Raw genomic sequence first — 20,616 nt, 5'->3', positions numbered from 1 at the left:
TGAATTGAAAAGGCTTCTGTCTTCTATGTCAAGATGAATTCGCACAGAAAGCCTGGACAGCAGAATTATTTTCCAGGCTATGTATACATGGTGTGACTAAATAGAAAGAAGTGCACAGCAGCACATTAGAAAGCCTAACAATAGAGTCATTTCGCACAAGAAGTTTTCACACTCAGAGTGGCAGTGGTAATTCCATGGGTGCCACAGGATTGGTGCAGTTGGAAGGATACTTTAAATGCATACTTACTATTTATTTGAATTTAAAATACTCTTCTGGGCTAGCTGGGAAATATAACTTGGGCAGCAGCAAACTTGGCACATGTATGCGCAGTCATAAATAAGAATGCTAGAGAAAGAAACGCAGCACAAACCCTGTAGAAAACACTGGAAGCCTTTCCTGCCAGGCAGAATCCATTAATAGGCAGAGGCACTGCATGTATAGTTGGAAAGAGCAGTGTGTACACACAGAGCACATTAGAGGAAGATGCTTGGCATGGCTGTGCACACAAATCTCTACAAGCGCTCTCTATTTATGGTTTAACTTTTGTTTTTTTATGCGATTACAATTAGAATATGTGCATCTAGTGCATAGACATGGAGAGAGGACACCACTCATGTTTGGCCCTCATGATAAAACAAATTGGAATATGTGCCATAGGGTATCTCAGATTGACTATACCATTCCCAGGAAGAACCCCACGCTACTTGATAGGGCAAAGAGCCTTCTGAGCTACATGCACATAGGGCCTGCCATGCCGGTTCGGTTTAAAATCACCCAAAACTCGGGCCGCCAGTTTAACTGCGCCCCAGGGCAGCTAACTGACAAAGGAAGAGAAACTCTTTTTAATGTTGGCAAGTGGTTTAGGAAGAAATATATTGAGGAGGAAAAGCTGCTGAGCCCAAGCTTTAAAAGCAGCGAGTTCAATCTGAGATCAACAAACTTCCAAAGAACACTAGAGAGTCTGCAGTCTCTGATGCAGGGGATATACAAGGACACTCGGGAGGCAATGAACGTGTCTGTGATGGACTTGACACAGGACTCGCTCACCAGCAATAAATACTGCCCGAAGCTGAAGGCGCTGAAAGATATGTCGCACCAGACGCTGAAAAAGACATTTGAAGGTGAGGCGTCTGAGATTCGCAAGTATTTTACAAAAAACCACTCGCCCTTCTTCTCCACACTCAGCCCGTATGCAATATACGATCTGGTGGTGAGCAGCCGGGCGCACGGGCTGACACAGTTCCTGCGTGTTCCCAAGTCGATTATGTCCTCGTTGGAAAAGTACTCTGTTCAGCTTTGGTTCAACCACCTAAATATGAAAGAGGCTCTCTCCTTGAACACAGGAGGCCTTTTGAAGGAAATTTCAGAGTGTATGCTTGTTAAGTCTATTGGCAAAGAAAGCAGCATAAAGGCTTCTATCTTCTCTGCGCACGACATTACTGTCTATCCTCTTCTGATGTCTGTCGGGCTAAACACTATGGAGTGGCCTAAGTTTGGAGCAAATGTGGTCTTTGAGCTTTTCAGAAAACCTGGGTCTGAAAAAAGATATGTACAGATGCGATACAATGGAAAGATAATGGAGATGCCAAAATGCAATCCTGTCAAGATAAAGAGCGGGATATACTGTCCGTTTGAGGATTTCATTAAAATGTGCAACGAGGCGTACATCCAGGACTTCTCGCAAGCATGCATAAATGAATAGTAAGGAACTAGAAATAAACGCTTTGACAATTTTTCTTTTTATGGATAAAGACTTCTGTAAGGCAGTAAGTATTTTAAGCGAGTACATAAACGAAAAGGGAAGCAAAATAGAGAATACGTTTAAGTTCGCAAGCGACGCTCTATCCCTGTACGCTATAAATGCAGAAAACGAGGATATTGTGGGCTTTTCGGAGAGCTTATTCAGAGATACGATTGCCGACCTTTTTTCTTCAGAGGAGGAAGTAGAGGAGATTGCAGTGATGGAGCAAATTCCCGCTTCGTCTACAGACTATGAAGTCCCCTTCAACAGAAAAAGACGTGGCAGTGTCAGCGCGTCTGGAAACCCTTTTGCGCCTCTCACGATCTACCCAAAGTCTGACAAGATTTCTGAGATGCTGCTAAATATTTTAGCAAACACGCGGCTCATTGCCAGCACAATGGACGTGGAGCAGATGAAAAAGCTTGTGTCCACTATGTTCCTGCAGCACGTTTACAAAGGGGAAAAGCTCATTAATCAGGGGGAGTATGGGAAAACAATGTATCTCGTGGAAAGCGGCGAGTTTCAGATTTTGCAGAATGGAAAGCTAAAGGCTACTCTTCGCCAAAACTCGCTGTTTGGAGAGATCTCTCTTCTCTACAGCTGTCCCCGGACTGCAAGTGTCATCTGCACGATCGATGCAAAGGTGTGGGTGGTGACGTCAGACGCCTACACCGCGATTCTTATGGTGGACCAGAGACGAACTAGGGAGCTTGTCTGTGCGCTCTTGGAGAGAAACAGAAAGTATGTAAGTCTTTCGCTAGAAGAAAAAACACGGCTCTTATACTCATCCCATCTAATCAACTACTCAAAGAACGATAGGATAGACGTAAATGAGGTAGGTGTGTTTTTGGTTGTATCATGTGGTGGGCAGGAGTCTGAGGACGAAAAAAAGACAGCTACAGAGGCACAAACGTCTCCTAGCGCTGTGCAGATCGGCACAATCATACAGAATGGAATTGTGTGCGATTCAGATATGCTGGTTCTTTTTATCCCTGATTCGATATATGCTATGATAAAGGAGGATGATGCATAGATGGCTAAACTTTAGGCAAGAAAGATTTCCCAGAGATTCTCAAGTATTCTTAATAAATTTATCTTTGATTTTTTTTCTTCCTTGGCCTTCAAATTTGTGTGTATTTAAGTCCCTACATGTTTAACAGCCATGCCAGCTTGTGGCAAGAAAGTGCTCTTTGCTTAGGTCTATAGTGACCTACGCTAATTGCTATATAAGTGCTGCAAGCAAGAGACCCAAAAATACAGAGCAAGAAACGCACTTGAAAGTAATATTAGAGCGGTATTTCTACTTTAGAGTGCTAATAACATAGAAAGAAAGCGCAATAGCTTGTAACTAGTGAAAATCTTGTGCACATTATCGCATGCATCTGTTTACTATGAGTTGTTATTTTAGAAGGTCTCACATTGTTAAGCTTTGTCTTTATTTAAATCTCGATCTGTTTAGATAGTTTTAAATGAAACATTTTCTTCTTTTAAATCATATTTAGACTAATTAAGAAATTGATCCTTTCGAGTAAAGCCTAATTACTTGTATCCTGTATACGAAAATACAAAGAATCCAATATTTTGAAATTCACCAGTCGTTAGACTGAACATATAACAGGTATGTAACCAAAGCCTGAAGAGGTAGTAGTTACTTCATACCTTCTACATTGCTGACTAGAAAAGAGAATTTCATTTCAGCAAGGAAGGAAAACCAAAACGTGCAATAAATGTACCTTAGAGAAGCACATCTAGCTAAATAGAAATATCTGCACACACTGCGCTTGCTAGATATTCTGGTTAGATGAAGAGCTCTAAATGCATGCTCTCAAGCTTTCTCTATATATAGTATGAAAAGGAAAAAATTGGTTATATGTTAGCTTTTATTAGACAGTAACAAGCAAACACCCAGATGTAGGCTATATCATCACTTGGCAGACAAAAGTCCGCAGTTCTTTATGATCTTAGCAATTTCAGGGATTGGGAGCTTGCCTTCCTCTGGCTTTAGCTCCTTCTCCAGAACAGCCCATTCTTGCGGTGTGATGGCTGTCTCACCCTGGGAAAGCGCTTCTTTCAGGTCTGTGAGTGAGACCTTCCCTGTTCCTGCAGGGTCAAACACCCCAATCGCCTGCTCAATCACATTCTGCGCATCTAGGTTTGCAAGCCTTTCACACAGCGATGTCAGGAACTGCGTAAAGTTAAACCTGTCCCCCATGTCGTACATCATTTCGTCAATTTCCTCCTTTGTCAGGGGAGCACCTATGCTGTCCAAAAACGAAACAAGATCCTCTTTTGAAATAAACCCATCTGCTGTGCTGTCCAGCAGGTTAAATATTTCCTTAAGCTCCAGTATCTGTGGCTGGGCAAAGGCCATGAACACATTTGAGCTCTGCCGCGCAGTTCTCCTTCTTCGATTCATAAAAATTTCTTTTGTTGTGCTATATATCTCTGCATATGTGTCCAAATAAAAAGTCTCTTTTCTCAATATGCATGGAGAGCAGCTGCTCTACTTCTGAGGCAAGTGCATACACCTTCTCTTCAGTCTCCACATACTCCTGGATCTTGTCTAGCTTCTCCATGGATAGAAGCTCTATCGGCTGTGCAAGTGTCTGCCTAGCTTGCTGCATTAGTTAAAAATTTTCAGTTGGCTAATGTTCATATACTGTGTAACGGACTTAGCCACTCCATGGTCCGACTCTTTTGCAATGTCCTGGCACATTGGCACTGCAATGCGCGGGACGTCTTCTGGAACTCCCTCCAGCTGGGCTGTTCTGTGCACAGGCACCACAAACTGACAGTTTCCGCATGTGTACCCACTCATGTTCTCAACCAATCCAACAATCTTAAGGCCTGTCTTGCTGCAAAAGGATATCTGCCTGTTTGTGTCGGCAATGCTTAGCTTGTGTGGAGTGCTTACCAGAATAATATTTATATTTGGAATGTGCTTTGCAAGCGCTATATGGATGTCTGACGTGCCGGGCGGTGTGTCAATTACGACTGCCTCATACTCATCCACATCAATGCTGCTTAGATACTGCAGTATCTCCATTCCCTTTGTGTGCGCATTTTCTTTATCCTCAGGGGTAAACACGTCGAGTGCCTCTGTTCTGGACGGAATGAGCTTCCCTGCAATAAACTGCGAGCTTTCTACACCGGTGGCTCTGGCTATGCTTGGGCCTGCGATGTCTGCATCAATGATGCACGTCTTTTTTATTTTTGACATTTGCAGAGCTAGGCTTGCAGAAATGGTGCTCTTTCCAACACCTCCTTTCCCGCTCATTACCCCAAATACTTTTTTGTTCATGAACTTCTTTTGTATCTCGCTGGGCCCGCTTTCTTCGTTCTTTATGGTGCACACATTCTTTGAGGGGCAGCTGCTGCAACTAGTTATGCATGATGACATAATATCGTTACAAATTTTTCTATTTATTCTGCGCCCACATTAATTTTTTATGTTAATACCAGTGCGATGCTTTACGTGCGGAAAGGAGGTGTCTGGAATGTGGGAGGAGTACATGGAAAGATGCACCACAAGCAACGACAAGGCAAAGATTCTGACTGAGCTAGGGCTAAAAAGGCCCTGCTGCAGAACAGTCATGCTGACCACAGTGGATATAATGCAGAAGATTCTTAAGTTTGAGTACCCACAAGAAGGATTCCTTGCAGACGAAAAGATGCACTAAATCACCAGAAAAAGCAAACCTTTCTCTTCTATATGAAATAAAGTATAAATATATTCATGCCATTTATTGCAGGTATATAAGCAGAATGCCTTTCTTTGTATCGTGCCCAGTGCGTAGGCACAATATAAGACATATGATCAGAAGTGATGCCGAGGCTTGATTTCTTAAAAGGAGTCAATGTTGAACTTTAGTATTTGTTTGAAAACTCAACTCTTTAAATAGTTTTGTCTTTAATTTAACTTTGACATTTATCAAAGTAAACAAACACACTAATTAATGTCATGTTTAATGTAAACAAAGACAAATTGTTGTTGTGTCCAATAATATGTATATAATCAGATGATATGCATACAATACAGAGATGTTGTATGTTTAGTCTAAAAACTGCTGCATTTCAAAATATTGGATTCTTTGCATTCCGGTATACAGAATACAAGTGATTGGGCTTGACTCGAAAGAACTAATTTCTTAATTAGTAAAATTATCTGATTGGTTTAAATAAGCTCAAGAAGAAAAAAGTATCTTACTTGAAGCTATTTAAATAGATTGAATTTTAAATAAAGAAAAAGTTTATAAATGGCGTCTTCTAGAAAACAACTGCTAGTAAATTCTGAATAATTATTTATTTATCAAACTGACTTCTTTCTATATAAGATCACAATGATGCTATATATGTATATAAATACAGGATTTAAGTTTAATACATAATAAACTTTTCACTGTGAAGAATAACTGGTGCTTACAAAGCATGCGGAAATATAGAGTGACAGTACCATGCAGAACTGCAGTAGAGTTTTTATACCCATTGTATATACGCAAGGAATCTTTTATAATAGAAAAATCTACTATGCCACTGTCTTTAAACCAACATCTATATTGTACTATCAAAAAACATGTATCCTATATGAGCTTTTGGGAGAGCTATTTATTTAATTCTACATGTGTCTAATTTGCATTTATGTCTTACTGTTCTAATATGTTGAGTTTTTGCTGGCACAACAGAATAAAAAGCATTTTAGAATCTGCATGCACATTCTCATATTAGGAATCAGTTCGTAGAGAAACACCTCACCAGATATAACCACTGTGGATATACTGTAAAATAAGCTAAACTCTAGCATTGGTTAGTGCATTTGAGGCTGGAAGTTAATAGGCAAAGATCTAAAGCCATTATTTAAGAGCCAGCTGCTGCTTTAACTATAAAATAGAATTGTTCTTTATAAACTTCTAGTCTCTTGGGGTTTCTATGTTACAATGGGCATAGGTGGGTAGGCTGGTATAATTTACAGAACACTAGACGTATTAAAGGCTTTCTATATTGAAAGATGCTCTTAAAGACCTACCACACGCGCAATGTCTTACTACAGTATATGAGCTTACGGAAATTCATATATAATTTGTAAAACTTTTGTTTACATGGAATTGTCTATTATAATACCCACTCACAACGAAAAAGATAATGCCCCTCTTTTAATGTACCTTATTTCCGAAGTTTTAAAGGCTGTCCAGTATGAAATCATCATTGTAGATGATGGCAGCAGCGATGGAACATCTGCCGCTTGCACCGCCATTGCAGACAAGCTGGGGATAACTGCGCAAGTGCTTACGCGAAAGGAGAAGCTTGGCCTGGGGAATGCATACAAAAGAGGACTGGAGCATGCGTCAGGGGATTATGTAGTGATTCTTGACTCAGACCTAAGCCACGACCCGCGCGAAATCCTGCGGCTTCTCAAAAAGATCAAAGAAACCCGAGCAGGGGTTGTTATAGGCTCTAGGTATACCGGAGAGGGCGGAACATGCAACTGGCCCTTTTCCAGAAAGATGACAAGCCAGGGCGCAAACATTCTTGCATACATATTTACAGGGAAAAGAAACAGTGATATGACAAATAGCTACCGCATCTACAAGAGGGATGTTATTAACTATGCAATTAGGAACGTTAAGGCGCAGGGCTTTGCATACCAAATGGAGATACTCTACCACTGTCACCAGAAAATAGACGAAATCCCAATTTGTTTCTATGAGAGACTTTCTGGGTACTCTAAGCTTTCGGGAAAGGAGTATGCCCAATTTCTTCGATGGGGCTGCACCTTGCTAGCTATGCGCGCAAGAGACTTCGTGCAGAAAGCAGTGTACATATAATGGCATTTGTGCTACTTTTGAATAAATAGCAAGCGCAATATTTTCTAGTATTTTTCAGTGTAAGTAATCTTTAAACATAAAGTCACTTTTTCCATTCTATACAGAAAAGTAAATTACTAAATTAGTGCTCTACTCTGTAAGAAGCAATGCTAAATTAGAAGGATCTATGCAACTTTTGTTCTTTATTGGCATCAAACAACATATTACTCACTAGCCAAAGAACCCTGCGTATACATTTGTCTCTTGATATAACATGTCTGTACTTAAATTATACAGAGCATTTTCTAAGATGATAAATCTCAAGATGTGCTATTTCATAGTAATACATGCCCTACTTTATGTTTTAGGACTGTGGGATATAACACTGTATATTTTTAGTGTACCTTTAGCTAGTCTTCTCCGAAAAGTATACCTCCAACAATCTATACTGTAGTGTGCATGATATACATATTTTTTTCAGTATTATAAGTCACTTTGCAGCTGTTTTATACACATTATGCCGGGTCTGTGGCATATAAGTTTGCGAAGTCTTGCACACTCTATATATGTATAACTTATACAGAAAAAAAGTCTTCAAGTAATTTTAATTCTAGGAAAGTGTACATTTTATCTTTTAAATAGAAGAGACAAAGATATTCGAAGAAACTGCAAAAACGCAAGAACCTAAAACGCAAATGCCTCTTCAAAAAAGAGAAAGAGATTAAGATTGTGCATTGTATATGGAAGCGATCAAGATAAAAAGCAGAGGCACTCGAACGAAAAAGGAAAGAATAGACACTAATAGAAGAAGGCAAAAATAGTAAAGAATGACCAAGTGTAAATTTGTTTAAAAAGAAATAAGAGAAGAATTTAAAAGAGATGAAAGAGTGAGAATTCCAGAATCTGAAAATTTGAGAAAGCTAGAAAACATATAAGGGTTGATTGGTAGTAGAAGGAATAATAGTGGAGAAGTGCAGAGATAATTCATATCTAGTTAGAGAGGAAGACATTAGAGTATCAAAAAGAAGACATTATAATTTGAAAGAATAAGAAATAGTGAAAACAATTATTACAAGAATGATGGTGAGAAAGATTAAGAATCTGAAAACAAAGGCATTATAAACTATGTAAGGTTTGATAAACCCTATTTTCAGTGGAGATGCAGGCTTTTTAAGACATAAATATATTCAATTCTAATAAACTCATGCTAATGAATATGCTTTTACAAATAATAAAACATGCGCTTTAAAGCAAGAATATTTATTGAGTTTCTTTTAAAGCACTCATTTATGCAAAGAATGTTATCCAGCAATATAAGGCCTTATACTAGAGTATAGGGCTTCTTTGAGCATATTGTGTACATATTCTCTCTATATATATCAAATGCAGCTGAATTTTCCTCTTCGAAATATTAGACTTGGTCATAATAAACTTGGGCATAATTTATTTCTCATCGTCTATATGGTTTGTAAAGTGGATACTTACTAAAGTTTGTTGACAGCACAAACAAAGTTTCCACAACAGATCACTATATTCTGAGACGTAAATAAGAAGCGCCCTTTGTAGCGTGTTGGCCTAGCCAAAGCCCGGGAGGCAATAACCAACATTAATCTACATTGCTGTCCCGGAGAGAAGGTTTCAATACCCTTGAGGCAAGGAAAACCAACAAATGCATTCAGCTTGATATGTCTGTACAGCGCACAGCGAACATTCATAAAATTACAATTAACCAGTTTAGATATTTTAGATGGGGTTGTTGGATTTTAGTGAACTCTGCGTAATTAATATAGTGCGGAGTGTCAGATACCGCGTAGATCTTGTAAGAATATAGTTTAGGGGAGAAAAAGAAAAAACTTGCTGAAATTGGCATGTGCTATAGATGTTTTATGAGAATGTAGCACAGAGGCTAAAATATCGTGTAAAATTTACTTTTTTTATGGATAAGTCTGCATTTGAGGTGTACAACTATTTGAAGGAAGATGAGCTTAAAACAATGTACTTTGACCGAAGATACACAGGAACAGAAGACGACTACTTTAAAGAGCTTCTGACTTCAGGGACTATATATGTGGGAAACTTATCAAAAAAGACCACAGAGGCACAGCTATACACTCTTTTCTCGCAGTGCGGGAGGATAAAGCGCGTTATTATGGGACTGGATGCCAAAAAATACACGCCGTGCGGATTTGCCTTTGTGCATTTTGAAAACCCCGAGATGTCGTCTTTAGCAAGGAAGTTCTTTTCCAAGTACATGCTGGGGCACTTGCCTCTATATATAGACCTAGACAGCGGGTTTGCTGAGAACCGACAGTTTGGAAGAGGAGTGAAAGGCGGCCAGGCAAGGGACGATTTCAGTGATATTTCAAAAAAGAGAAGACATGTTTAATAAAGAAAACTCAATAAAATTTCAATGCGAATTTTGAATGTGGCAGAAAAGCCTTCGGTAGCAAAGTCACTTGCAGATATTCTCTCTGGTGGGGCTGCAAGGCCCACTAAGGGGCTTAATAAGTACTGTTCTGTATTCAGATTTGATGGGCAGGTTGAGGGAGCACAGTGCCAAATGGTATTTACAAGCGTGCTTGGTCATCTGTATTCTCTGGAGTTTGAAAGGAAAACCAGCTGGACAGAAATAGATCCAAGCGAGCTGTTTGAGGATAAATTAAAGTGGTCTATTCCAAGCACCATGGAGGGAGTTTTTAAGACAATAAAGCAGCTTAGCACTGAGTGTGACATGCTTATCATCTGGACAGACTGTGATAGAGAGGGAGAAAACATAGGCATGCAGGTAGCAAATGTGGTGAAGGACAGAATTCAGCGGGTAAAGCGCGCAAGATTCTCTGGGCTAAGTAGGTACGATGTAATGCACGCGATGGAGAATCTTGGAGAGCTGAACATAAACGAGTCAAAGGCAGTGGAGTCTAGGATAGAGATAGATCTGCGAATTGGCGCTGCGCTGACAAGACTACAAACACTTCAGCTGCAGAACATCATTGAGGCAAAGTCTGTCATCAGCTATGGCAGTTGCCAGATTCCTACGCTTGGGTTTGTCTGTGCAAGAGAGGAGAGCATTGAGAATTTTGTCGAGGAAAAAAACTGGACAATTCAGGCAGATGTGCAGCACAATGGAGAGAAAGGTGTGTTTAAGTGGGAAAGAGGGCTGGTGTATGACGAGGAATATGTAAATATCAAGCTGGGTGCAGTCAGTGGGGCAGATCTCATAGTGAGCAAGATAGAAACAAAGAAGAGGTACAAATCTAGGCCGTGGCCGCTCAGGACAGTTGAGCTGCAGAAATTCTTTGCGCGGGGGAAGAGTGTGGCCAATTCCCACGAGCTCATGAATATCGCAGAGTCACTGTATACATCGGGATACATTAGCTATCCCAGAACAGAGACGGATGCATTTCCAAGCAACTTCAACTCAAAGGATCCAATGGCAGCACTAAAAGGAGACTCCGTACTTGGTGAGTATGCGAAAAACCTGAAGCCAGGAGTGCCTTCAAAGGGCAACCACAATGACCAGGCGCATACGCCAATATACCCTCTCAAGTCTGGATCTGCGCTGAATGGAAAGGAGCGGTCTGTTTATGAGTATATAGCAAGGCGGTTCCTAGCCTGCTACAGCGCAAATGCAGAGGGAGAGGAGGAGCTGATTGAGTGCCAGATAAACGGAGAAACATTCATACGGAAGACCCTGAAGGTCACAAAGAAGAACTATCTTGAGGTGTTTATATACGAAAAGTGGGGAGACACTGAGGGCGATCTGGGCCTAAAGAAGGGGCAGAAGGTGCCGTGGACCCCAAGCAAAAAAGACTCGCACACAGAAAAGCCGCACTTTCTCACAGAGGCAGAGCTAATTGCAAAAATGGATGGCAATGGGATTGGAACGGACGCTACCATACACGACCACATTGAAAGAATCAAGGAAAGAAAGTACGTTGAGGTGGTTAACAAAAACTCAATAAAGAGCACATGGCTTGGGCGCTCTCTCATCAACGGGTACAAAAGCATTGGGCTGACGATCAGCGAGCCTCAGCTAAGAAAGGAGTTTGAGTGCAATCTTAAGAAGGTATGCAGCGGCGAGCTTTCAGCAAAGAGTCTTATTGACCAAGAAATCACCAAGTATAGAGAAATATATGCGGCAATTGAGAAGAATATGCCAAAATTTAAGGAAGAGTTTTCCAAGAATAAAAGTGATTTCAGCGAGAAGGACCCCGATCTAGAAATGGGCGCCTCCAAGCCATTTGCGTACAAACAAAATACATCTAGCTACTCGAAGGGATATACACCAAAGAGTGCATATCAAAAAAAAGAAGCAGTGTATGAACGAAAGGAAAGCCCAGGATACAAGCCGCGGCGGGAGTATGCACAAAAAGACAGCAGAGAATCAAAAAAGACAAAGCCAAATAAAGAGCCCCCCACATATACAAACTACAAAAGCTCTTTCCAAACCGCGCTGGATATAAACAAGAACAACATTAACGGGCGGGATGTGCATGATATTATGAAACAGAAAGACACTTACCAGAGCCACAGTATAAGTGAAAATGCTGGAGATAACTCATTTGTGCGCAGTCTTCCAAAGGGAACCGTTGTGTGCAGCTGTAATGTGAAAGCAAAAGAGCTGATGGTGAAAAAAGATGGCCCAAATAAAGGCAAGATTTTTTACACATGCGCAGCAAGGCAGTGCGACTATTTCATGTGGAAAGACCCCGCAGAGAAGAATAGATGAGCTTTTCTCTTTTACAGCACAAAAAAGCAGAAGATGCACAAAGGGATGGCCCGAAAAAACATTACATTGAAGACGGCATGGTGTATTACTGTAGTATTCCAACAATACACTGCGCCTTGGCAGCTGAAAAATATGAGGCAGTGCTTATTTACATGCAATAATAGAAATGATAAGTGCGCCTTCTTTGAACTAGAAGATGAATGTAATTAATAGATCCTGCACGTGACTTTGTGCAGGTACAGGGCATGCTACGATCTTTAGTGCATCCGGCTAGTTTTGGAATGTGCAAATCTTCCAAGCATATGGATACTTGCATGGTGCCAATAGTGATATGCTCATCTGCTCTAAACAGGATATCTCAATAAGAGGTATTCCTAAATAAGAGCTTCATATTATAATAAAAGAGGGGCATATAATTTTATAAATTGGATATTTATTTACGCGCTGTCCGCCTATTCATGAATTCAAGGCACAGTAGCCTGTTTTAAACTAAGCACATATCAAGTGCAATAGAAAGTCTAGCTAGTTATCTGCTGCACATGCATATATACTGCTGCATTTATATACACTCTAGTAAACACTCTAGTAAACCCATATTTTGCACATATATGCAGTCTTGCCAGAAAAAAGACTTCTAAGCATGGATGCACTTGCATTTATTCGAGCATGCGCGTAAGAACACTTGCAGTCTGAGGAATCTGCGAGAGAAGGTGCTCACTGACAGCAAACGCACAGCTTGCAATTGCAGTTGCACTTCCAAGACGCTGCGCACTTTTCACAGCAAAGTACTCCATTCCTCTCTTCTTTCCATGGGTTCTTCGCAGGGCAGAAAGTATACCCTGCACTCCACCAAGAATACTTCCTGCAATCAGCCCTGCGCCTGTGATAAAGTATATTCTCTTCGTGTCTTTCTCTCTGTACAGCTGTAGATGATATTCGTGTTTTTTCATTTTCTTTTCAATACATGAGAATAAATCATGCCAACCTTTCGCGCGCAATAATATATGGGACATCTGCTGTTCGGATATCTGAGCCAGGAACTGACGCCACGCACAGATGGAAGGTCTACATAAGAGGCTACAAAAACACAGATATCAGCTACTTTATCCGAAGTGTTACATTCAAGACACACGAAACATTTGCAAATCCGACCCGAACAGTAGAGACTCCGCCTTTTGAAATCGAAGAGTGCGGGTGGGGGGAGTTCACTATCACAGCAAAGCTATACTTTGTGGATACTCATGAAAAGCCCTTTCAATTCTCGATCTCCCTCAAGCTCCACAGCGAGGCGAACAATGGTTCGATTGGGGATATTCCGCGTGACAGCGATGCAATTGTAAATGAGAGACTGGACACAGTAGTATTTGAAAGTCCAACAGAAATAATGTACAAAATACTAAAGGAAAAAGAAGAGCCTGTGCTTGATGACCAACTTCAGAAGGATATCAATGATGAGCATGCTAGAATAGAAGAGGCAATCGACTATCTTATAAAGAAGCTAAGCGATGAGCCTTCCGTGTAATGCAGCCACGTTTCACTGCGAATTGAATGTGTATCGTAGTGTATGTGCACATATGCAGACATAAAAAGCCGGAATAAACTAAAAATAAAGGCTATATTTAAGTAAATTCTATTTATGCATGTGTTCTATTCTACTGGAAAACCGCTCATGCTGGAATACATAGAGAAAATAGAAGCACTTTGCATGGGTGCATCTGTTTGAATAATTAGTTTCACAATATTACTATTTTGTACGCATGGCCAGAGAGCTCTGGAGTAGACTATATTGGAAGGACTCTAAAGAAAGCAATTCCACCGCGCCTTTTTGCTTTGCATGACTATAAGGAACTTGTTTGGTGTGGCTTTGCTTTATCAGCACCAGTGTGTACAGAAATAAAATTTGTGCTTTTATAGACAGCTGGGAATATTTTTTATAAAATGGAAGTTCTGACATTGGAAAATGTGTACTACAGCCGAAAGGAAGGGCTGCAGAGAGCAGTAGTGAAGATGGCGTCCTCTGGAATAGGTGTAAAGATAGAAGGGGTTTCTGAGATTATCACAATACCAGCAGATGCGATAAAAGAAATCATAGAGCACTATGGAGTGGTATCCCACACAATAAAGATACTTATTCAGGGCGGAAATATGCACATTGTAGATGGGGTGACGGCAGAGCACGTGGAGAACATCAAGCAGTATGTGAAGAAGCACTACAAGCTGAACATTTACCACAAAGCGCTCTGTGTGGAAGGGAATGTGCATGGCCAGGTTGAGGTGCAGGACATGGCAGTTGGCTTCAAAGTTCAGAACAAGTCAATCTTTGATGTGCCGCTGGAAGCCATTTCAAATGCCTATGAGCGAAAGGGGGAGGGCATTATAGACATAAAAGAAACGTACTTTGGGGTTTCTGAGATTCGGTTTGGATGCCTGAAGGAGGAAAGCAATGTGGCTCAGCTGGTTGACCTCATTAAAAGCACCACCTCTGGATCGAACCAGCTGGAGATTTTCTCAATTGACGAAGTCACCTCCATCCTACCAAGAGGAAAGTACAAAATTACGCTTACAGCAGGAGGTATGCACCTGATTGGGAAAAGATACAGCCACCAGATCCAGTTTAACGCGATATCCCGGATGTTCTATCTGGAGCGAAGCACAGAGGAGGGTGTGGACGAAATGTCGTATCTTATCTTTGAGCTGAGCACGCCTGTGCGGCAGGGGCAGACGCGGTACCACTTTGTGAACCTGCTGATATCAGAAGAGAAGGTAAAGATGGTCGTTGGGAAAAACACTGTGATACAGAGTCCAGAGGAGGAGGCAGAGCTGCCAATTGATGAGGAGGAAAAGAAGAGAATTGAGGATGCAGGGATCAGCTATGTTCAAGAAGGCAGTCTTTCTGAGTGCGTTGTAAATATGGTTGAGAAGCTCTCTGGGATTGCTGCAATGCACACAGGCTCATTCTCTATGTCCACGGGTGGAAAGGCGCTGAGATGCTCTCTCAAGGCAAATGAGGGGTATCTTTATCCGCTTAAGAAAGGTTTCCTATTTGTTCCGCAGATTGTGTATATTGAGTACGACCTTATTAAGACTGTTGAGTTTAGCAGAGTGAATCTGAGCTCAAGAACAGCAAAAACCTTTGATGTGCGTGTTATTATGAAGGACAAGAAGGAATACATGTTTAATGGAATCCAGAAGGTTGAGTACAATGCGCTTGAAACCTATCTTGCAAAGAAGGAGATAAGCTGCCTGAATGAGGTATTGAACGAGGTGTGGGCAGCGGCACCCTCTGATGAGGACGAGGACGAAGAAACAGCCAGCGACACCACAAGCGGAGATCTTTCGGAGGAAACAGACGAGACCGAACAGAATGAATCTGCAGTGCCTGAAGAGTCTGGCTCAGAGTCTGGTTAATAAGTAATAAAAAGATCAAAGAGTTTAGCTTGCCGAACATTATTTTCTCTACTCTATTTTGCATACATAGAAGAGTATAGATTTCTTTCCTGCTGGGCATACTGTACCACAGAATACTTAAAGAGTTTGAATCTGCATATTAATATGCAGTATATAGAACTGTCTTAAATTCTCATCATACACGCCCGCGTATAGTGGCATCTGGTATATATCAACTAATTTTGGGCTGTCTACTTATAAGTCTGATATAGCTTGAACTGCACTAGAATCTAATAACTCAATACATTCTTCTTGCTGTTTGAGGCTAATACAATTATAATAGCGCACAGCTGTATTCAAAGGATGCAAAACAACTTTTATTTTTATAACTGCATAACCCGAGATTTACTAGAGACACTGCAGTTTTCTTTTTGCTGCCAAAAGGGCTGCCCAGACATAAAAGTGCTCTCAGACTGCGCTGGCTAAATCCGCTTTCTTCAGTTAGACGAGGCTATGTAGCTTAGGGCTCAGGGTCAGGATTTCTGCAACTATCAAGATTACTCATTATTTTAGTGTAGCTGTTCTGCAGATCATCAATCTTATTTATTGTTTCATTGTACTTCTTTTTAAGATCTGTTATACGGGTGGTGGGGTTTGTCTCCAATGATGCATCTTGCTTCTCCTCCACCCCAAACGCATCGCGATGCATCTGTTTTATTCTGTTCTCAATCCTGTCAAGTATTTTGCTGAAATTAGATATGTCTTCGCTCTGTTCTTCTTTTTCTTCGTGTATTGCACTGATCAAGCTTTCAAGCTGCTCTGAAAGATCTTTCTTTATATTTTGACTGTTTGCCATTAGTGTGCCCATTCTGGATACTCTCTCTGCAAGATTGTTTGACTGCTCTAGATTCAGAGCCTTTTCGCCATCTAAGGTATTTAGCGCGCTTTGCACTGTATCAATATTTATCTGTCGCTTCTCTGAAATCTCTCGCAGTTTGGATATTAATTTAGAGACATCCATCTCCATAGGAAGACCTGCTTTATTCAACAGAAGGCGCAGAGACTCCTCTTTAGAAGAGCTGCATTTACTTGCAGTTGCATCAGCACACTCTGAGTACTTATATTTCTGCAAGAAGTCTAGCAACTCAGTAGTACCTGCTACAACACGCTTTGCATTCTCTATTCTCTTTAGAGCATCCTCGCTTTTCTGTTTCTTCTCTTTTATTTCCCGCAGCTTCTCTAATATATCCATTTTGTCTGCAAGTGTTGTAGTTAGGCAGACTTCTTGATCAGCTACTTTCTGGGTAAGAACCTCAAGATTAGCCATTGTAGTATTGTGCTCTGCAACTAGAGTATCTAGCTTTTTGACTATGCCATTTTTATCTGCTATAAGAGTGCTTTGAGTCGCTGCCAGAGCATTAAATTCTTTTGTTTCATCTGCAAGAATCTTGTTTGCTTGGTCTACACTGTCCTTCACTGCGGCCAAAGACTTGTTTATTCTGGCAATCTCTTCTATAAGGTCTTCTTTTACTTTGCTGGAATTGGATGTCTTTTTAGATTCTTGGGACTCCCATGCGAGCAGCCCATCATAGATCTCCTGTGCTGTTGCATTTTTATGTAAGCCTAGAGCATCCTCAAGACATGTAACCTCTCTACCGTGGTGATTTTCAGGACTTTCAGGTTTCCAGTCTTTTCCAAAGTCTTCTGCTGCTTTTGCTAATATCTGTTGCGTGCTATTTCTGTCTTCGCCAGTTGTATGCAGAATTCTCCAAAACTCTCCTCTTATATCATTTATCATCTTGTCTACAGGAGAGAGAGTAGGCTGCGGAGTGGTGGTTGTTGGCTTGGCAGTTGTTGTTGTAATTGGAGCTGGAGATGGTAATTCACGTGCTGGTGGTAAGACACGCACTGGGTGTTGCAATTCTGGCTGGTTTGCAGAATTTCCTGGTTTTATTGCATGCGCGTTAATCTGGCTTACACTGTCGGCTTCTTCTTTTATTACAGATGTAAATGAGCTGCTCAGTGTGTTGACTAAATTAATTAGAAGAGGAATAGAGTTTTCCTCTAGTCTATGGTAGGGTGAGCGGCCAGATCCAGAAATCCCCATCTCCCTCTCAAACATATACTTCAAGTACTTTACTCTGTCAGAATCACTCTTGAGCATATTCTCGTGCAGCTGGTAGTATAGCACTACAGTGTCTAGCAGTCTGTTTATTTCTCCTTTAATTGCATAGCTTTGCTGGGCATTCAGTAGAATCTGTAGCTCTGAATTTATTATATTTCTGAAGTTTACTAAAGCAGTATTATATTGATTGGTAAGTGTACGGTCAAAGTCTTCAATTATCTCTCTACTACCTATTATGTGCTCCTTTACTACGTCATAGCATGCGCTGTGCAGTTGTGCACTCATTTTGCTCTCAAAATCGTGCACCCTAGAGGAAAGCTGGTCCTTAAACTTTGTGTATTCAGAGGCAATGTCCTGCATGCTTTTGTTATTCACAGCACGTAGTTTAATTTTCTTAGACATCATTTGAATTACTCTCAAGATTTTGTCTATCTTCGCATTGGTACTGTGGACAGAAAGCCTATTAAAAAGATTCAGCTCCGATGAAAGAGTGTTTAAATCCTTATGTGTGCACAGCTGCTGCCAACTGTGGGCAATTGCCTGTGGGATAGGATTATCTCGGTTCTCTATTGAAAGCATGCTACTCAAATAGTCAAAGCTGCCTGTGCCTAGTTCATTCTTTATTAGCTCATCCCACTTGAGGTTTTCAGCTCGTGGAGGAGATCTTCTTTGATTCTTTTCATTAAGTACTGTTTTGTGCATATTTTGAATTGATTCTCCTTTCATCTTTATTTCTCTTTCCATTTCTTCTAGTATTCTGTACATGGCTCTGTTATACTCGTCTTGCTGTATTTCGTCTCTTGGGGCCCTTTGCTTTATACCCATGACAAGATCGTCTATGTCTTTAGTATATTTCATTGGGGCTATATTCGAGCTCGGCACACTTCTTGCAATACGTTTCTTTCGTGCTGCCTTCGTATGATCTTCGCCTATTTTGTATTTGTTTTCCACTGTGGAAAACGCTTTTTGAACAATTCTGGATATCTGTTCTATCTGTTCGCTTGCGAGCAGCCCAGATAGATTCTTCTGAGTTTCTAGGTGGTTTATGCTTGCATTGTAGTTCTCTCCTGCGACGCTTAATGGATTTCCGTATGGTAGCACGGTAGATAGTGCATGGTTAACCACCAGCACTAATATAAGTGTATATGTACTGTATGCAAATATATTTCTTTTCATTCTGAAATTCATATGCTTCCTATATTAGTAAAATTCTTCTGATATGATCTACAATATCGCATCAGATTTATTTACAGAGATAATTGTGGTATATATACAGCAGAAGTGTATTTTAGTCTGTCATGTGAATGGTTTTCTGCGTTCTTATTTTTGTATGCTTTCTAGAATATAAACTCTACAAATACATGCATATATATTCTGAATAAGTTTTGCATTGAACAATTCAAATTAATAGAAGAAATAAAAAGAAAGCTAGCATCCAAAAACCAGGTGTCTACAAATAGGCAAGGATAAATAAACTATATAGCAAATAAGAAAGCTAAGACTAATATTTCAGAGAAAAAGTAGCATCCTGCTCCACTCTAGACAGCTTTTTCAAGTTATATGAATATTCTTGGCGCACTATTCTAGATTTGCATTTATTGAATGCTTTATGTGTATTTATAGATTAGAAAATTATAATCGAAGCTAGCATGTGCATATTCTTCTAGATGTGGCAGCCCAAATATATCTATTATTTCGTATTTTTGAATAACTCAAATCAATAAAAACAAGAAAGATCTAAATAAATCAGCTTATCTAATTTCTAATTTAATTATGAAAATATACTATGCTATGCTATGCTAATATATTTTAAATATGCTTTATCTATAATTTGAATACCTTGGGTCTTCATTATCATGTGGTATACATTAACTAGGCATGGCAGTATAAAAATCCCTACAGAGCCCACCAAAATCAAGCCAAAAGCCAGGGTGTAGAACAGGAAGCCTTTGTTGCTGCTTGGGTCAGACACATCATTTATGTGTTTTTTTGAAATGCCTGTAGGTCTGGTTAGTTTTTTGTATAGATAGTTTGAGATTGAAAGAATTCCTGCTGTCACAATGTACATTGTAAATATGTACACTGTTATCATAAAAGCGCCTGTCTGCATAAAGGATAGCGTGTTTATGTATATAAGCAGCATGTAGCAGATGGGCGCAGTAAACAACAGAAACAGCACAACTCTTACAACAAAAGAGGCTATTCTGCTCCATATGCTTGGAAGGTTGGACAGTCTGGTTGTCAGCATTGTTAATAAAATTGACCCATAGAACACACAGCTTATTCCGATTCCTCCGAACATACAGTTTTTGAGCATCTTTATCTGAGACTCGTTTGCAATGTAAAGTCTTTCTGGATGCCTCAGCAGAGTTGTCATGTTGAGAGTAATAAAAAAGAATCCAATTGTGAGAAACAAAATGTACGGCATGTGCCTAAAGAAGAACCAGCTAATAGACTGATGGAGAGTGTTCCACTCTGCCTCTGCCTGCTTCTTTCTTCCTACCACTGTAGAATCTGCAACTTCTTCTGCAGTCAATCCATATGATTTTAAAGCATCTGTTTCTTGCATATAAATATTAAACTTATTTTCTTAAAAAAAGATATTATTAAATTAGATTTATTTTTGCCACTAGGAAAACCAAAAGTGAAGGTTTATTTAAAATTACTACTAGTAGAGCCACTCGTAATATTTATTTTAAAACTTTATTTTTCAGACAGATTGATTTAACGTTGGAATTCCAACTAAAATAAGCGAACCGGATAACTAGTCTTTTAGGGCTAGTGTTTAAATGACGTCAAAGGCCAGCCAGAACATACAAAGCTTTGTAATTA

At 40.2% G+C, this 20,616-nt stretch overlaps 15 protein-coding genes across 15 annotated transcripts; 9 read left to right on the top strand and 6 right to left on the bottom strand.

Annotated features, from left to right (window-relative positions):
* Positions 1–554: 554 nt before the first annotated feature.
* Positions 555–1,703, top strand: NESG_00092 (uncharacterized protein; the record flags this gene model as incomplete). The annotated part of the gene is made up of 1 exon (XM_053047751.1): positions 555–1,703. One exon carries the CDS (start codon positions 555–557, stop codon positions 1,701–1,703), a length of 1,149 nt encoding a protein of 382 aa, XP_052905576.1.
* Positions 1,704–1,743: 40 nt separating this feature from the next.
* NESG_00091 (uncharacterized protein) lies at positions 1,744–2,775 on the top strand (the record flags this gene model as incomplete). Its single annotated transcript, XM_053047750.1, has 1 exon — positions 1,744–2,775. The coding sequence occupies one exon, from the start codon at positions 1,744–1,746 to the stop codon at positions 2,773–2,775; it is 1,032 nt and encodes a 343-aa protein (XP_052905575.1).
* Positions 2,776–3,666: 891 nt separating this feature from the next.
* Positions 3,667–4,158, bottom strand: NESG_00090 (uncharacterized protein; the record flags this gene model as incomplete). The annotated part of the gene is made up of 1 exon (XM_053047749.1): positions 3,667–4,158. The coding sequence occupies one exon, from the start codon at positions 4,156–4,158 to the stop codon at positions 3,667–3,669; it is 492 nt and encodes a 163-aa protein (XP_052905574.1).
* Positions 4,159–4,177: 19 nt separating this feature from the next.
* NESG_00089 (uncharacterized protein) lies at positions 4,178–4,366 on the bottom strand (the record flags this gene model as incomplete). Its single annotated transcript, XM_053047748.1, has 1 exon — positions 4,178–4,366. One exon carries the CDS (start codon positions 4,364–4,366, stop codon positions 4,178–4,180), a length of 189 nt encoding a protein of 62 aa, XP_052905573.1.
* On the bottom strand, positions 4,366–5,142 carry NESG_00088 (uncharacterized protein; the record flags this gene model as incomplete). Its single annotated transcript, XM_053047747.1, has 1 exon — positions 4,366–5,142. One exon carries the CDS (start codon positions 5,140–5,142, stop codon positions 4,366–4,368), a length of 777 nt encoding a protein of 258 aa, XP_052905572.1.
* Positions 5,143–5,191: 49 nt separating this feature from the next.
* On the top strand, positions 5,192–5,422 carry NESG_00087 (uncharacterized protein; the record flags this gene model as incomplete). Its single annotated transcript, XM_053047746.1, has 1 exon — positions 5,192–5,422. One exon carries the CDS (start codon positions 5,192–5,194, stop codon positions 5,420–5,422), a length of 231 nt encoding a protein of 76 aa, XP_052905571.1.
* Positions 5,423–6,838: 1,416 nt separating this feature from the next.
* NESG_00086 (uncharacterized protein) lies at positions 6,839–7,564 on the top strand (the record flags this gene model as incomplete). The annotated part of the gene is made up of 1 exon (XM_053047745.1): positions 6,839–7,564. The coding sequence occupies one exon, from the start codon at positions 6,839–6,841 to the stop codon at positions 7,562–7,564; it is 726 nt and encodes a 241-aa protein (XP_052905570.1).
* A 1,858-nt stretch (positions 7,565–9,422) lies between these two features.
* Positions 9,423–9,929, top strand: NESG_00085 (uncharacterized protein; the record flags this gene model as incomplete). The annotated part of the gene is made up of 1 exon (XM_053047744.1): positions 9,423–9,929. The coding sequence occupies one exon, from the start codon at positions 9,423–9,425 to the stop codon at positions 9,927–9,929; it is 507 nt and encodes a 168-aa protein (XP_052905569.1).
* A 24-nt stretch (positions 9,930–9,953) lies between these two features.
* On the top strand, positions 9,954–12,272 carry NESG_00084 (uncharacterized protein; the record flags this gene model as incomplete). The annotated part of the gene is made up of 1 exon (XM_053047743.1): positions 9,954–12,272. The coding sequence occupies one exon, from the start codon at positions 9,954–9,956 to the stop codon at positions 12,270–12,272; it is 2,319 nt and encodes a 772-aa protein (XP_052905568.1).
* NESG_00083 (uncharacterized protein) lies at positions 12,269–12,433 on the top strand (the record flags this gene model as incomplete). The annotated part of the gene is made up of 1 exon (XM_053047742.1): positions 12,269–12,433. The coding sequence occupies one exon, from the start codon at positions 12,269–12,271 to the stop codon at positions 12,431–12,433; it is 165 nt and encodes a 54-aa protein (XP_052905567.1).
* A 495-nt stretch (positions 12,434–12,928) lies between these two features.
* NESG_00082 (uncharacterized protein) lies at positions 12,929–13,222 on the bottom strand (the record flags this gene model as incomplete). The annotated part of the gene is made up of 1 exon (XM_053047741.1): positions 12,929–13,222. One exon carries the CDS (start codon positions 13,220–13,222, stop codon positions 12,929–12,931), a length of 294 nt encoding a protein of 97 aa, XP_052905566.1.
* Positions 13,223–13,236: 14 nt separating this feature from the next.
* Positions 13,237–13,794, top strand: NESG_00081 (uncharacterized protein; the record flags this gene model as incomplete). Its single annotated transcript, XM_053047740.1, has 1 exon — positions 13,237–13,794. The coding sequence occupies one exon, from the start codon at positions 13,237–13,239 to the stop codon at positions 13,792–13,794; it is 558 nt and encodes a 185-aa protein (XP_052905565.1).
* A 416-nt stretch (positions 13,795–14,210) lies between these two features.
* Positions 14,211–15,680, top strand: NESG_00080 (uncharacterized protein; the record flags this gene model as incomplete). Its single annotated transcript, XM_053047739.1, has 1 exon — positions 14,211–15,680. The coding sequence occupies one exon, from the start codon at positions 14,211–14,213 to the stop codon at positions 15,678–15,680; it is 1,470 nt and encodes a 489-aa protein (XP_052905564.1).
* Positions 15,681–16,179: 499 nt separating this feature from the next.
* Positions 16,180–18,960, bottom strand: NESG_00079 (uncharacterized protein; the record flags this gene model as incomplete). The annotated part of the gene is made up of 1 exon (XM_053047738.1): positions 16,180–18,960. The coding sequence occupies one exon, from the start codon at positions 18,958–18,960 to the stop codon at positions 16,180–16,182; it is 2,781 nt and encodes a 926-aa protein (XP_052905563.1).
* Positions 18,961–19,573: 613 nt separating this feature from the next.
* Positions 19,574–20,353, bottom strand: NESG_00078 (uncharacterized protein; the record flags this gene model as incomplete). Its single annotated transcript, XM_053047737.1, has 1 exon — positions 19,574–20,353. The coding sequence occupies one exon, from the start codon at positions 20,351–20,353 to the stop codon at positions 19,574–19,576; it is 780 nt and encodes a 259-aa protein (XP_052905562.1).
* Positions 20,354–20,616: the final 263 nt, after the last annotated feature.

The sequence above is a fragment of the Nematocida ausubeli genome (genome assembly GCF_000738915.1).
Source record: "Nematocida ausubeli strain ERTm6 chromosome Unknown supercont2.1, whole genome shotgun sequence".
Lineage (NCBI taxonomy): Eukaryota > Fungi > Microsporidia > Nematocida > Nematocida ausubeli.
Note: the sequence above shows the minus strand (reverse complement) of the source record. Positions and strands in the feature narration are given on the sequence as shown.